This window comes from Mesitornis unicolor, unplaced genomic scaffold (genome assembly GCF_000695765.1).
Source record: "Mesitornis unicolor isolate BGI_N332 unplaced genomic scaffold, ASM69576v1 scaffold849, whole genome shotgun sequence".
NCBI classification, from domain to species: domain Eukaryota; kingdom Metazoa; phylum Chordata; class Aves; order Mesitornithiformes; family Mesitornithidae; genus Mesitornis; species Mesitornis unicolor.
The window spans coordinates 46835-60635 of record NW_010206343.1 but is presented as its reverse complement, the minus strand read 5'-3'; the positions used below and the strand labels follow the sequence as shown (position 1 = coordinate 60635).

At 41.4% G+C, this 13801-nt stretch overlaps 1 protein-coding gene across 1 annotated transcript in view; it reads left to right on the top strand.

The window, feature by feature from the left end:
- The window catches only part of MDGA2 (MAM domain containing glycosylphosphatidylinositol anchor 2), a gene marked incomplete at its 5' end in the record, with an annotated part of 91538 nt that overhangs the window by 60920 nt on the left and 16817 nt on the right, over positions 1 to 13801 (top strand). Inside the window, 2 exons of the mRNA XM_010191697.1 lie at positions 4061 to 4238; positions 9751 to 9771. Of these exons, the coding sequence (XP_010189999.1) occupies positions 4061 to 4238; positions 9751 to 9771 (199 nt within the window). The remainder of the gene's footprint in view (positions 1 to 4060; positions 4239 to 9750; positions 9772 to 13801) is intronic.

Below are 13801 nucleotides of genomic sequence, written 5' to 3'. Positions count from 1 at the left end.
AAAGAGGAGGTTTATGGTGTAGCTGCCATTTCCTGCTTCCTCATCCCCTGGTGAAGGGTGACTGAGCACTGGATGCTGGTGGCAGCAAAGGTGGGTCCTGCCTGGTGGAGGGGTGGCCACTGCAGCAAATATCTGCAGCCCATGGTAGTCTCCAAGCTCCCTCAAGGGACTTTGACTCAGAGCATGTCCCTGGCTCCAGCAAGCAAACCTCACGGCATGCTCGCTCTGGGCTGGGTTTGACTTGTTGTCATAGGATCTCAGCATGGTTTGGGTGGGAAGGGACCTCACAGCCCCCCAGTCCAACCCCCATGGACAGAGACACCTCCACCGGCCCAGGCTGCTTCAAGCCCCGTCCAACCTGGCCTTGGGCACTGCCAGGGAGGGGGCACCCACAGCTTCTCTGGGCAACCTGGGCCAGGGCCTCACCGCCCTCACAGTAAATAATTCCTTCCTAATATCTCATCTAAATCTAGCCTTTTTTGGTCCTTGTTGACTCAACAGCAGTCAGTGTCCATGTTTGCAGGAGAGCATGGAGCAGGTACCACCTTGGCATGGAGACAGATGTGAGGTTTTGACAGTTCTGCTGATTATGTGTGGAAATATTAAAAGAGAAAAGAGATGCCATCGAGAGCAGTATTATGTGATGCACAGTGCAAAATAAACTGATAGTGAGCCCAGCAGAACATGCTTTGCAGCTGGCCGTGTTGTTTTTGCCTGAATTGCAGATATTTGTCACGGTGAGTCATCTCAGGGCTGTAACTATCCTTTGAAATGAAGATGACATGGGAGCCACCTACCTGATGAGATGGATGTTCAAAATCTGATAGTGCTGACTCTATTGCTGGACAGCCCATTAAAGAAGAGGAGACCCAGGTTTTCTGCAGTAAGAATGAGACAAATACTACTCGAGAGCATTCCCTCTGCAGCGTGCAGATAGATGTAGTACTCACCTGTGACCCAAGCAGTGCTATTTTATATATACACCTGCTAAAGAAAACTCTTTTTTTATTGAGGAAAATCAATTGTCATAGTTGTTGTAAATTGTAAAGAAAATACTTTAAAGACCGCCACAGTTTTTTATAGGCCTGTGCAGTAGATTAATTCAAATTGGCTTCAGTTGTCATTAATTAAAGAGATGCTTGTCTGACTTTTTGAGTCAATGAAGGAATTTATGGTTGAAATCAATAGGCCAAGTACAATGGACTAAGGATGTGTTTATTTTTTTATAAACATAACTGTGCATATAGGCAATCAATATTTAATCATCCCATAGGTTTAATTTCTCAAGAAATCTATACATTCACGTCTTTTAGAGAATATAGTGTTTCTCAACAGCAGGTGCAGAATAAATACCCTTTTGTGGGCAGTGCAGAGGAGATGTCTTCAGCCTCCTGCAATAAAACACTGGAGACTTTCACAGTCCCCCTTCTCTGATGTTAGAGAAATGCATTTTGCTTTTCTATTAGCCTTAGGGAGCAAAGATTTCTAAATATTCAAAGGTAACCAGGAAAAAAGGAGTCCCTGTGAAGCTGTCTGTGCTCTGGATGTAAGTATGCTCTATTAATTAATTACAGGTTATGCACATGGTAGTGCAAATAAGTGCTCCAGAAACTAAGGTGATTTTTCCTCCATGCTTTACAAATATTCACCAAGCATTGGAAAGCTGTTGTTTCAGCTTAGTCAAAGCAAATTTTCCAAACTGTATTCCATCCTTATCTTTGTAAGGCAAAGGGCTTTGATTATAAGAATTTTTCTCCTTCAGAAATTCTTTTTCAAGTAAGTCCTGATTCTTGCTAATTTTAAGGCTGTGGACATGGGAATTGCCATGCAGGCAGATGTGTTACGGTTGTGTTTGCTTGTGTATTCTCTCTTTGAAGCGTCAGTATTGACTTTTTAATATAAAAAAGCACTGAATGTTACTGAGAGGCTGCACAGGTGATTTCAAGGAAATGGGTGGAGCGAGAGCCTCCCCAGTTTTGTGCTGGGAGTTTGAACCCCCCTAAGGTGTTTTAGGAATCTATATCCCATTTTTGGATGTCGGGCATTTCAGTGTTGGTGTTCATTGCCTCAGCATCATTCAGACCTTTAAAAATGTTGTGCTATGTCCTGGTTTTGCTGGCATAAGCAGGTATCCATGGCAGGTTCTCATTCATGGGCATCTAAAGAAGAGAGGAGAAAAGGCTGAATTTCTGTTAAACAACGCGTACCTTGCATTTCATCATCTGTTTGGTTGATCTCAGTACTCAGGTACAAAGAGCAGTGAAAGAGCTGGCAAACAGCAAAATCTCAAATTGCATTCTCTCATGAGCTCCACTGAGATGATCTTTTAAAGATACCATATTAACACACGTATTTTTGGTATCTTTATTACCTTTAATAACTCTTTGTAGTGTAGTGGCCTTGGAGATCCACTAACAGACGCTCCCCAGCAGTGCTCTTACCTCTCCTCCTGCTCTGCACCCACATGTCCATCCAAAACTGCTGATGCCTATGGCTGTTCCCAACTTTCTTAAGAATTCTTCTTGCTTTTTTGCTTTGCAGTCTGATTTTTATTTAGTGGGCATTTAGCTGTACTTGTGTAACATGCTTGAATGCTAAAAGTATTGGCACCTCTGTCCCACTGCTATGAATTTAAAGCTCAGAGTCTGTTAATATTGCTACAAATGTCATTTATTTGGATGAAATGTAGATTTAATACCAGATTTCAGCAATTCCAATGTATATTTTTATTGCATCAGCAAATTAAAGTGTTGGAATAAGAGATTTTCTTCATAAACTCCGTCACCATGTAACAGGTAAGCACTGTGGTGTGGTGAGCTTAGCAGAAGAGCTCATTTTAGCATCACTGCACCTGTACAGTTGCCTTGGGATGCGAGGTAAATATTTAATGATTTTTCCTTTGTTTTCTGCAGATAGTGGCTGTAATAAGGCAGAACTATCTGCAAGTGATATTGCAATACGAAGTCACTCTGCTGCCCAAAGTGGGTTTGATTACTGCTTATCTATAAACTAGTTAAAGTAATGTTGGAGACAATGTGGCACTCGCCTCTTGTGACGCTTTCTTCTTAATTAGATTTTTTTTTTTTTCAGTTCTTGGTAAGGCATATAAATAAAAGAAATTATGGATTTTGATGCTGAGAGCACTGCAGCCTGTAAAGCACAGAAATCTATGCTTTCCTTCTTTTTTTTTTTTAATAAAACAGCCTCTTGTTTGCTCATATTGACTTTCATTGTTCTCTGAAATCCATCCCCCTTTGAGACTACAGGGCTGGCTGGTAATTATGCACTAAGGCCACTAATGACTAGCCTACTTCTTTCTCGCTCATCAGCAAAAGTGGAAAGTGCTTGGAAATCAAACTGCATTTCAGTTTTCAGTGTGCTCTTGGTAGCGTCAAATGATGCCCCCAATGGCAGCTGTGAAACCTCATTACCTTTAACGAGGAGCAGCACCCAGCTCATGGAGATGCAGGTGTCTCATGACTGAAAAACTCATGGCCAATATTATTTTAAAATCAGGGAGGGAATGGTGCTGCTGGACATGAGAAGCCAATTTATGTGGTCAGGTTTGAAGGGATAGCATTCAGGTAAATTCAGCCTCACTGAGCTGATGCAATGAACCAAAATGAACAGCTTTTTTAAAAAAGGGAGAAAAAGGTTAACATTATAACAAGTGAGTTTGAAACATAGGAGCAGGTTTGCAAAGACATTTAGGTGGAAGAAAACATTGAGATTTTGAAAAATGCCTCAGCATCTGCTTGGATACTTGGATGCTTCAGCACCACCAGAGTCCGGGTGCTTTGTCCTTTGCTGTGATCTCTGTTTGGTGTCAGAAATCCTCATTAACTGAATTAACACTGTGCTTTTCCTGCATACAGCAGATTTCCAAGTGCTGCATGGTTTCTGCCCGCAGTTTGGTGCCTCTCTAATCCTCCTGGGTTGTGCGAAGGTTGAAGGACCCACCCAGGGTAGCGCAGGTCTGCCCGTGCTCCCGTTCATCTCTAAGGTAAGAAAAGTGTCAGTCCCAAAATCTCTGACATTTGTCTCCTTCTTTTGGTTCCAGGCTGGACAACAGCGTTGGTGGGAGCAGGAGATTACGGTGAATGGAAATATTCAAAAGGGAGAACTAATTACCTACAACCTTACTGAGCTGATCAAGCCAGAGGCATATGAGGTCCGTCTAACGCCCATCACCAGATTTGGAGAGGGGGACTCAACCATTCGAGTCATCAAATACAGCGGTAAGAAAACCTCTGTTGTACAAGGAAATGTGTTGTGAACTGGTCATCAGTCCTCCAGGAAGGAGGGATCTGGGTAGAACTGGGTCAAAATTATAGTTTTCACCTCTGGAAAGTTTAAAAATAATAATTTTTTAAAAAAATTAAAAATCTCCAAACAGCCAAAATGCAGAATCAGATGAAAGTTTCTGTGAAATAAAGGAAAAATAAATAGAACAAGCTAATGTTAGCTTCATAAAGTAGCTCATTTTACAAGTTCGTTCTTGCATTGGACACTTTGAAAGACCGAGTTTTGAAGAAAAATCTACAAAAACAGTATTCTGAAGGTATCAAATCACTGTTTTGATACCATCAAAATACTTTTCTTTCCCCAGAATGAGCATTTTTTGAGACGTTTTGGGATGAATGTGAGTGATTTAATAAGAAAAGTAACTGTTTCTTATCCTATGCAAGTGGAAAAGGGCATTTATATATTTTCCTCTGAAAGGTCATGTGGTGACAAAGATTTGTCCACTTTAATCTAATGAGAAAAATACAAGTATTCTTACATCCTTCCCTTCAGTCTCCAGCATTACCAGGAATGAATTCTTAAAGCTCTGAAAAATCAAATAATTTAAAATAGTGACCATATCTGAAAAACATCAAATGTCTTGTGCCTCTTATGTGCAATTCTCCATGATGAATGACTATCTCAGCCCTATTCAACCTCACCATAAATTATTTTTATCACTGTATTAATGTCAAGGGAAAAAATTACATTAAGCAACTTTAAACGTGAATTCTGAAGAATGTAGTTGCACATTTCAGTAAATGCCAGATCTGCTGACGATGGTGTTAGATGAATCTTAGGTTTCACCTGTTATAGGAAAGTGTTTCCAAAGTCTGCATTTCCCAAAGCTCATGAGAACAGAATCTCAGTTAAAAAGAGGATGTGTTTACTGAACTTGTGTATGTACCAATGAGAAGATGGTCATTCTGCCGTGGTTCTTGTTAGGACCCCTTACCCTGATAAATGCCTGTTTTGTGACACTGGCGGTGGGAGTCCAGTCTCTTTGTGGCAAACAAGAGATAGGCCCAGAGTCTTCCTGAATGTGACCAGGAGAAACAGCTCCATTCAGACATTTGGGATTTCTCTGCGGCAGTCTCAGTCTCTCTGTGCTGGTTGTGATAGGGAGCCACTGCCCGCTTCCATGGACCTTGAAATTACTCCAGTAACTTAAATACTGACCAATGCTCCTATAAGGAGTAAAAGCTCCACCATTTATGTCACTCAGGCACTGCTGATCGCTTTTGGTGGTGGTTGTACTCTGATGAATTTCTCTGAGGTTAACTGAGGTCTCAGCTATGGCTCACAACGGTGCTGAGTTTGGGTTTTTAACGAAACATGATGTGATTTACATTTCCAGCCCCTGGCTGGCAGGAAGAACGTTCCCCTGCAGCGTGAAAAGCGTATTTTGCCTACTGCAAATTTTTCCTGCTAGAATCTGCCGTTAGCGCAGATGTGAGTAACGTCCCGTTTCAAACGCGCTGATGAGGAGCCAACGCAAAACCCGGATGCCCAGGAGAAGGGGAGCCGTTGCCTGGTACCGCAGATGGAGAGATGGTTTTGGAGCAGTGCTTGGTGCCATTACTCTGAGGCTGACAAATTCACAGCTTCAGAAAACACAAGCCAGATGCTAATCAATAAGATAAACCTCAGGTAACTTCCCAGAACTGCTCTGGCTTTGTGTACGTAAAATACGCATTTTTATCTTGGCATCCATCCAATGGCTGTAGTGTCAGCAAACTATTACCAGGCTAATTTTGAGGATGTTACAGCTTCAACTGTAAAATAATGATATCGCATATGTTATTATAGTGCAAATCCAGTGCTTATAATGTGAAATGCTGGCATCATAGAAAAGCAGTTAATGGGCTGGTGGGATGCACAGCAGCAGGCCTGCATCGATTTAAGAAATAATTATAAACATTATCCAGAAAATAAAAGACATCATGCGAATGTTTCTTAAAAGGAGAACTAAGATTATTTTTTTACATTTTACTCCCATTAGATTTTTTTTTTCAATTGTGAGACTTCAGGCAAGGAGGAAAACATTTGAATTTTCAAATGTGTGTGCATTGTGTGCCTCTGTGAGTTTGGTTTTGATCAGTGCCCTAGAATACAGTGGCCTCCAGCAGTGTCAGCCCTTTCTTCTCATCCCACCACTCTGGGAGTATTCATTTTTGGCAGACCAGGACCCAGAACCGTGTCCATTTAGGTCTTGAATATCTCCAAGGACAGACACTTCACAGTCTCTCTGGGCAACCTGTTTGATGCTCAATCACCCTTAGAGTAAAACAGCTTTTTTCTTAAGTTTAAAATGCACCAATGTATTTGTACTGCTGGTGAGGATTCTCATTGCAAATGCTTTTTTCCTTCTTGGTTTTTTTAACTTTAAGCAGGCTAATAGGATTTCACCCCATTTTGAAGGAATGCAGCAGGTGTGAAAAGCAGATCAGACACATTGTAGTTAAGTTGCTAAAAATGGTAACAGTGTCTTTTGCCTTTAAGAAATGCATTAACTTTTGGAGTTGAGTTTCTTTTATTTGTAAAAATAACAGTTTGCAGAGTGCTAGCCTGCTGGTGGCCATCTGAATGTCCCAAGTAAGGAGACTGTTAAAGCAGGAAAACCTCAGTAATGACCATTTATAGTATACCCTGCCATCCTAAGTGGGAGCTATAGACACGAAATAAAGACTCCACAGTACCCAATCCTGCAAATTGAAAACCCATGGCGCAAGCATCACATAGGGAAATCCTTCTCCTGCCCTTGAATTCTTCTCTCCTCTGCACACCAAGAGGACAAGAAAAAAGAGCAATCATCACAGCAGGCAACGTTGATAAGTACAAATTCTGTGGTAGATGCATGTGTTACCCTGCTAGTGAACACAGTCTGCCGAGTAAATACAAACAGGGCGATTTAGTAGCACTAATGAGTGTTTTGTAGGCTAATACAAAACAGATATGTCTCATAGTAGCACCAGATATGTCTCGTAGTCACAGTTTAAATATTTTCTCCATCACTTTACATAAATCTGTGTCAGCCTGTTTGATACAAACCGGCTGTAAAGTCCTCCAGCTACTCCAATTAAAACTTCAGAACTCGCTGCTTTAGATATGCATTATGTTTAAATATTTTTAAAGTTAACCAGTGACTAAAGAAGAAAGTATACCTGCCTTTAATGAAAAAGGCCAACAACGCAACAGTACTACTGTTGGTACATTGAACCAGTGGCAGATGGGCAATGGTGGCCAGTTGCTTGGTAGTCCAGGTTGTGTGTTTTCATATGAGGTTTAGACACTCCCCAGATGCTGTATGGAAGAAGAATATATAATTGTGGTTATTTATTGTTATTGTTGTTATTGTTATTGTTGTTGTTATTACTGTTAATATTGTTATTATTATATTTTGGCCCTTGGAAAAATAAAATTGGCACCACATAGGGCATAAATGATAGGATTTAGTAGTTTGCACAGACGTACCTTTCCAGTATTATCCAGTGATGTAAATAGTATGTTATGATAATTGCTATTATGGGAGGAAGAAAGCTTTGATCTTGTAGAGTAGCAATATTTGCAGTGAATATTGCTTCTCTTGTGCTAACCAAGGGCTTAGATATATGGACCTCTGGTCTTCATGAAAGCTTTTAGGTGCTGGTTGTAATTACCACAAGTAAGCAGTTTCCAGTGAAAAACACCATAGCAGCTGAACATCTGGCATGCTTCTGCTTAGCTCTGGCTTTATGTTTTTGATGGTGAAGAAAGCTTGGTTTGCAGCTGTTTTTTTGAAGGAGGGACATAATTTTGCAGTCTCTGAAGGCCTCCACAATTTTAAGCTGAAGAAGTGTCTCTGTGGGGAAGGATGTGTAGGAGTGTAACAGCCTTTGCATAAATGCAGTTGCACCAAGTAGAAGAACAAACATCAAGAAAAATAATTCAGCCCTCATTTTTCTGCTGTGACCTGCACACATAGAGATCACCAAAAAGTAAAATCATCCAGCAAACAGAGATTCCAGCAGGTTTTATCCTCTGGAGGGAAGGCAGACAGATTAAAGGTTCATCCATCGTGGCTCTAACGAAGCTCAGACATTTCCTGACACTTTGTTCTCCCAAAGTCCTCCACCAGCAAAACTTCCCTCCCAGCACCAGCCAGGGTCGGCCAAGCAGAGCAGTGATAACCCTGTGAGATGTACAAGATTTCCAAGACGTTTCAAAGTCAGCCTTGGGAATTTACTCCCTCAGTCATCCATTAATTTCCCTTAAAGGCTAATTTAATTCGCTACCGGTGTGCCATGTACACAGCAACCTTACCTTTCTGTCACGCGCCATCCCATAGCAGAGTGCTATATTATTTAGAAGAATGAGCTTTCTCTTTTTTTTTTTTGTTGGTTGTGGTAGGCTTTTTTCCTCGTTTATGATGTTAGATAAGTTCAGCCTAACCGCTTTAATTTGTTCTTCTGCCTTTGTCAATCAGTGTGAACCAAACCCAGTTTGGCAAGGAGCCTTTTTTTGCTCTGCTGTGAACAATCTGAATAGCATGACTCAAGGTTACCCACTGATGAGAGTTTCCATAACAGCCCTTACGTTTAGTTACAAATCAAGCATCAGCAAATGCACTTCCCAGCAATTTCTGCTAATTCCAAGTTCAATCACTCAAGGATTTCACAAAATGAGTATTTCTTGGAGAATGAAAGGTAATTTGTTGGCAAATGCTATGAGGTTATCTAATATAAGGTAATGGGTAATTTTCTTAAGAAGATTGTGCTGGGGCAAATCACTGCTCATTTGTTTCACCAAAGGCAGAGTTGCTAATTTAGAGCTGTTTGGAAAACTTCAGCTTGCATCTGAAGCCGTGTAAAGTCCATGGCTGGGGTCACAGACCAAGAGTTCTTGGCCCTAAGAGTGGCATGGGAAGGGCAGCAAGAACACATAGAGCAACCAACCCTCGTGCTGAAGTTTGGCATTACCAGATGTACTCATTATCTGGAGATACAATTTTATTTTGAATTTTCTGTTAACCACGTGCCATTCAAACTGCGAGCTTAGCATCCTTGATTTCCCATGTGTGTAAGGGGGTCACAGCAGAAGAATCCAGTTTCCCAAGTCAGCCATCCTCAGATCTACCTTTCTGCAAACAGGTAGCATGAAACTGCAGTGTAATTTCTCATTCAAAGAATTATGGATGTAGAGGTTTTTATCATTTTGCCAAGGGTCTGTGAAATGAGAGTGCCAGTTTGATCAGGTTCCCCAAAGATTCACAGTCCCCTATAGTCCTACTATGTCATGCGTGGCATTGCACAGACCCATAAAAGTGTGAACAAAAATCACATGTTTTAGCAAAGTTACCTCAAAGCTTCTGTGATCAAGGTCCTGAGGGGGAGGGAACAACAACCTATGGGAAATTTAGGATAATCTGAATGTTGATGAAATAGAATTGCCTCTTTGTGCTAATTTTATTTTTGCTTTCTCTTCCAGCTCCAGTAAATCCACACCTACGTAAGTACTTATTTACCTTTTTAGCTTTTATTTGTATGAAGAATTGTCCGCGCACCCGTTTTCCCTTACAGTTAAAAAATCAGTCTTTCACTTTCAGCTGCAGGCTATGGATTGCAGGGACCTCCTTAGTTTTTCATGGAAGCTGGGCTGGTGGCTGAAGGTGTCATTCCACCAAGGAGCTAAAGCAAGAGTAGATGGAGGAGGGAAAAATCATAGCTCCAGCTCATCTTTCTTTTCCACTGCCAAACGGGTCATCTAAAGGAAGATACTAATGTTGTGAAATAATACCCATCTGTGGGCATCGCAGCTCTGTGTGTTTGGGTGATGCTGTGCTTTAGTCATGGGAGTAACTAAACATCAATCAACTAATAGCTGAAAGTTACCATGTAGGAACTGTGTCTGCACCTCAACTAGTATGGTAAAAATCTTGAAGAAAAAGTCAATTTATAAAATTTTCCGAATTAATTTATCCTTGCATAAAATCTACTTCATTATTTTCCTCCACACCACAGCAAATGCATGTTTTGCTGTCACAGCATATTCTGCCATTACTCTTGCTTTTAATAAAATAGGCAAAAAACATTTGTTGAATCAAGAGTGGGGTTCAACCTACTGAAATTGGGAAGGAAAGCAGCACTGGGCTGTGTGAGCAGCCTCTCGCCATCTCTCACACACAGCGGCTAAGCCTTTCTGTAAATTTTAAACTTATTTGTGGAAGATCTTATGCAATTCATTAATAATTAATCAGGGCTTAGTTCAAAGCTCATGGGAGCTGAAGGAACCACTCCCATTGACTTAAATGAGCAGTAGATGAAACCCTTGCTAATTAATATATTAAATGTATACTCTATGATGTTAGGAAAAAATTGATTTTCAATCCCAAGTGCTTCCCACCATAGTTCTCTATGATTTTAAGATCTGAAACTATCTGATTTCCAAGATGTCTCTATAGCTGTAGAGGACACGTGGTAGAGTGCAGGTGGCACCTGAATGGCCCTTGTGATGGGGAATGTTGGCTCAGGGACAGAGGACATCTCCAGCGGCCCATCCACTGTTTCCTCTATTGGCTTTCCAGGTCTGCCTCTCTCTGCACTGGTGGCGATGGGAAGCTTTTCCCACCAGCACTAGAGTGTACCCAACTTTCAGGTGACCAACACGATGGTAACATTTTGTTGGGTACTTTTTTTCCTCAGAGACTTTTTAAGTGAAATCCTTTTCCAGGGAAGAAATCTTGGTCTGCAAATAGGTTCAACCCTGTAAGCTGGAGAACAGAGCTTCTGTCTCCCATAACAAATTCAATCTCACCACTATCTGTGCTTTCTACAGAGTTCTGGGTTTTTCTAATCCTGTTGGGCTGAGTTCTGATTTTATTTTCACTGTTGTGAATGAAGAGTAAGAGCTGTGTTCAACCAGTACAAGATATCCTGTACTGGAAATCGAAGTCATGTTCTTCCTGCTGCAATTCTGGAACAATCACATTGCATAAATCCCTCCTTTTTGTGAAATTTCTGTAATGCATGAGCAAGTAGCATCAAATGACTTAAACACTGAGATGTAGCTTCAGAGCTACATTTTATTTTGTAACATATATTATAAACAGTTTAATGTAAACCACAAGGGTTTCATGTCAATTAGTGGAACTGGATGTTACACCTGAATAATAGAAGAAATTAGATGTTAGAGAGTCATATTCAAGTTGAATTTTATTGAAATAGCTGACAAAAATTCACACTACAATGAAGAGTGTTTCATCTTTTGAACAGTTTCAGATTTTGCCCTAATTGGCAATGAAATTATTAATAACCTGAGTCCACCTTCAGAGCTGGCATGTGCTGTGACAAAAATTGACCACTGTCTTTAATGGTAATTAACACCATCATTAGTCCTTCCAGCAAACCCTGGTGTTATGAGCAATGCCGTGAGCTGGAGCACCCATGGGTGGTGGGTTAAGGCTGTCCCTCCTGCACTCGCTGTGCCCCATTAATGAACAGGGCAAGATCATGCAGATTTATTTAAATACTGTACTTCTTGCATAAGAAAATTACTGAGCTAATCATGGGAAACTATTTCTCACTTTTATTATTCTGTCATTTTTCAAGAAGTGTTTTGAGCCAAGAATATTTAGCACTAACCTTTTCGAATGTATTCCAAATGGCGAAGTCTCACATGAAACCAGTGTTTTCCTATCAAATATATGGCAAGCTTTTACTTACTTTTTTCATCTGGCCTGAATATTTTTTATTCTTTTTTAACTTGAAGAAAAATCTTTTGTTCTGCTGATGTGGAATTTCTTAATGAAGCTCCGAGGGCATGGTGCAACATGCAAATGCAGCTTGTAAGGTACTGGAGCAGCAGTGTTAGAAACTGCTGAGTGACTGAAAATGCTGCGTGTTAATTCACTTTGCTGCAGGACTGGATCTGATAGTCTGAACTTTTCTCCTTTACTTACTATTTTGCCCTTTAACGCTGCTTAGAAGAAGTACCATCTTTGGTGTATTAAGGGCTTGCTTAAGTGGACGAGGAAGCCAAATGCATAAAATATAGTGTAAACCAAGTGAATTAGGAGCTCAAGTAAAAGGTGTCCTTGGAGATGAGAGGCACAGCTTTTGTTCAGGGTGCTTCATTCGAGTCCTTGTGTCTTTCAAGAGTCTTTGCATTCTCTCTGGTCTTTGGGATAAAGGCGGAGGTGTCGTTCTGCATCTATTCACATGCTTCTCTCTCAAAGGATTTTGGACTTAATCTGCCCCTGTGTATTCCTTGTGGCCTTGTTCTTTGATTTGCTCATCCCTAGAAGAACCACAATCAGGCTTCTGCTTGTGTTTATCCTCTGCAATGCTCACAGTGGTGCTCCTTCATTGAGTCATTTCCTATGGGGGTAGACTGACAGAGTTGGGGTTGTTCAGCCTGGAGAAGAGAAGGCTACGGGGAGAGCTTAAAGCACCTTCCAGGACCTGAAGGAAAAGGTTCTTTCCTACAGGAAAGCCGGGGAGGGGCTTTTCACAAGGGCATGGAGTGATTGGACAAGGGTTGATGGTTTTAAACTGGAAGGGGGCAGATTTAGATGAGACATGAAGATTAAATCCTTCCCTGTGTAGGTGGTGAGGCCCTGGCCCAGGTTGCCCAGAGAAGCTGTGGGTGCCCCCTCCCTGGCAGTGCCCAAGGCCAGGTTGGACGGGGCTTGGAGCAGCCTGGGCTGGTGGAGGTGTCCCTGCCCATGGGGGGTTGGGCTGGGGGGCTGTGAGGTCCCTTCCCACCCAAGCCATGCTTTGATTCTTCATCATTCAGCATTCAGGATTCAGACCTTACTTCCAGAAACAAACCAAGGCTCAAGGTCCTGAAGTTGTCTGTCCATCCTGCTGGTGATTATCAGTCATTTTTGTCAGTGAAGGAACAGTGCTTTTGGAAATTGATTCTCCTGGAGGATCTAATAAAGTTGGTGGGATTTCTGAAAAATCAAGTCAATCTGCTTGAGGTGCTAATAGCCAAGGAGGTTTCTGTGGACTGCATTTTTGTGCTAACCTGGTTTTATAGAATGTTGTTTTATGCTGGCTGTTGTGGAGAGGGTACAGTTTGTGTGTTGGTCTTTGGACGGGCAGAAGCAGAGTGAGGAAGACTGGGAAATCACTCCTGCTGCACCTGGTGGTTTGTAATGAATTTTTCAAGCCTGCTTTTCAGTCTGCAGTATACCCTGGTTTTAAATAAGCTTCAGACCAGCATCCTTGCTTAGCAGTACATATCCCAGCTAAGCTCCAGGTCCCTCTGTCTTCATTGATTTACAGTGAAGCTCCAGTGGCTTAAGTGGATTTATAGTTCACCGAAACCACAAACCTGCAAACATTTATATACCTTCTCAATTTAGCACAGATGAATAATCCCATGACGCCCGGTGTTAGAGTTCCTCATAACAATGAATATAAATTGCACCCCTCTAAAGAAGGCTGTAGCTGACACAGTATGCAGACAGCTGCATTCTCCCTAGAGAAGAGGGATTTGCTTGTTTTCTCAGATAAATCAATTGACTTTGCTGAAA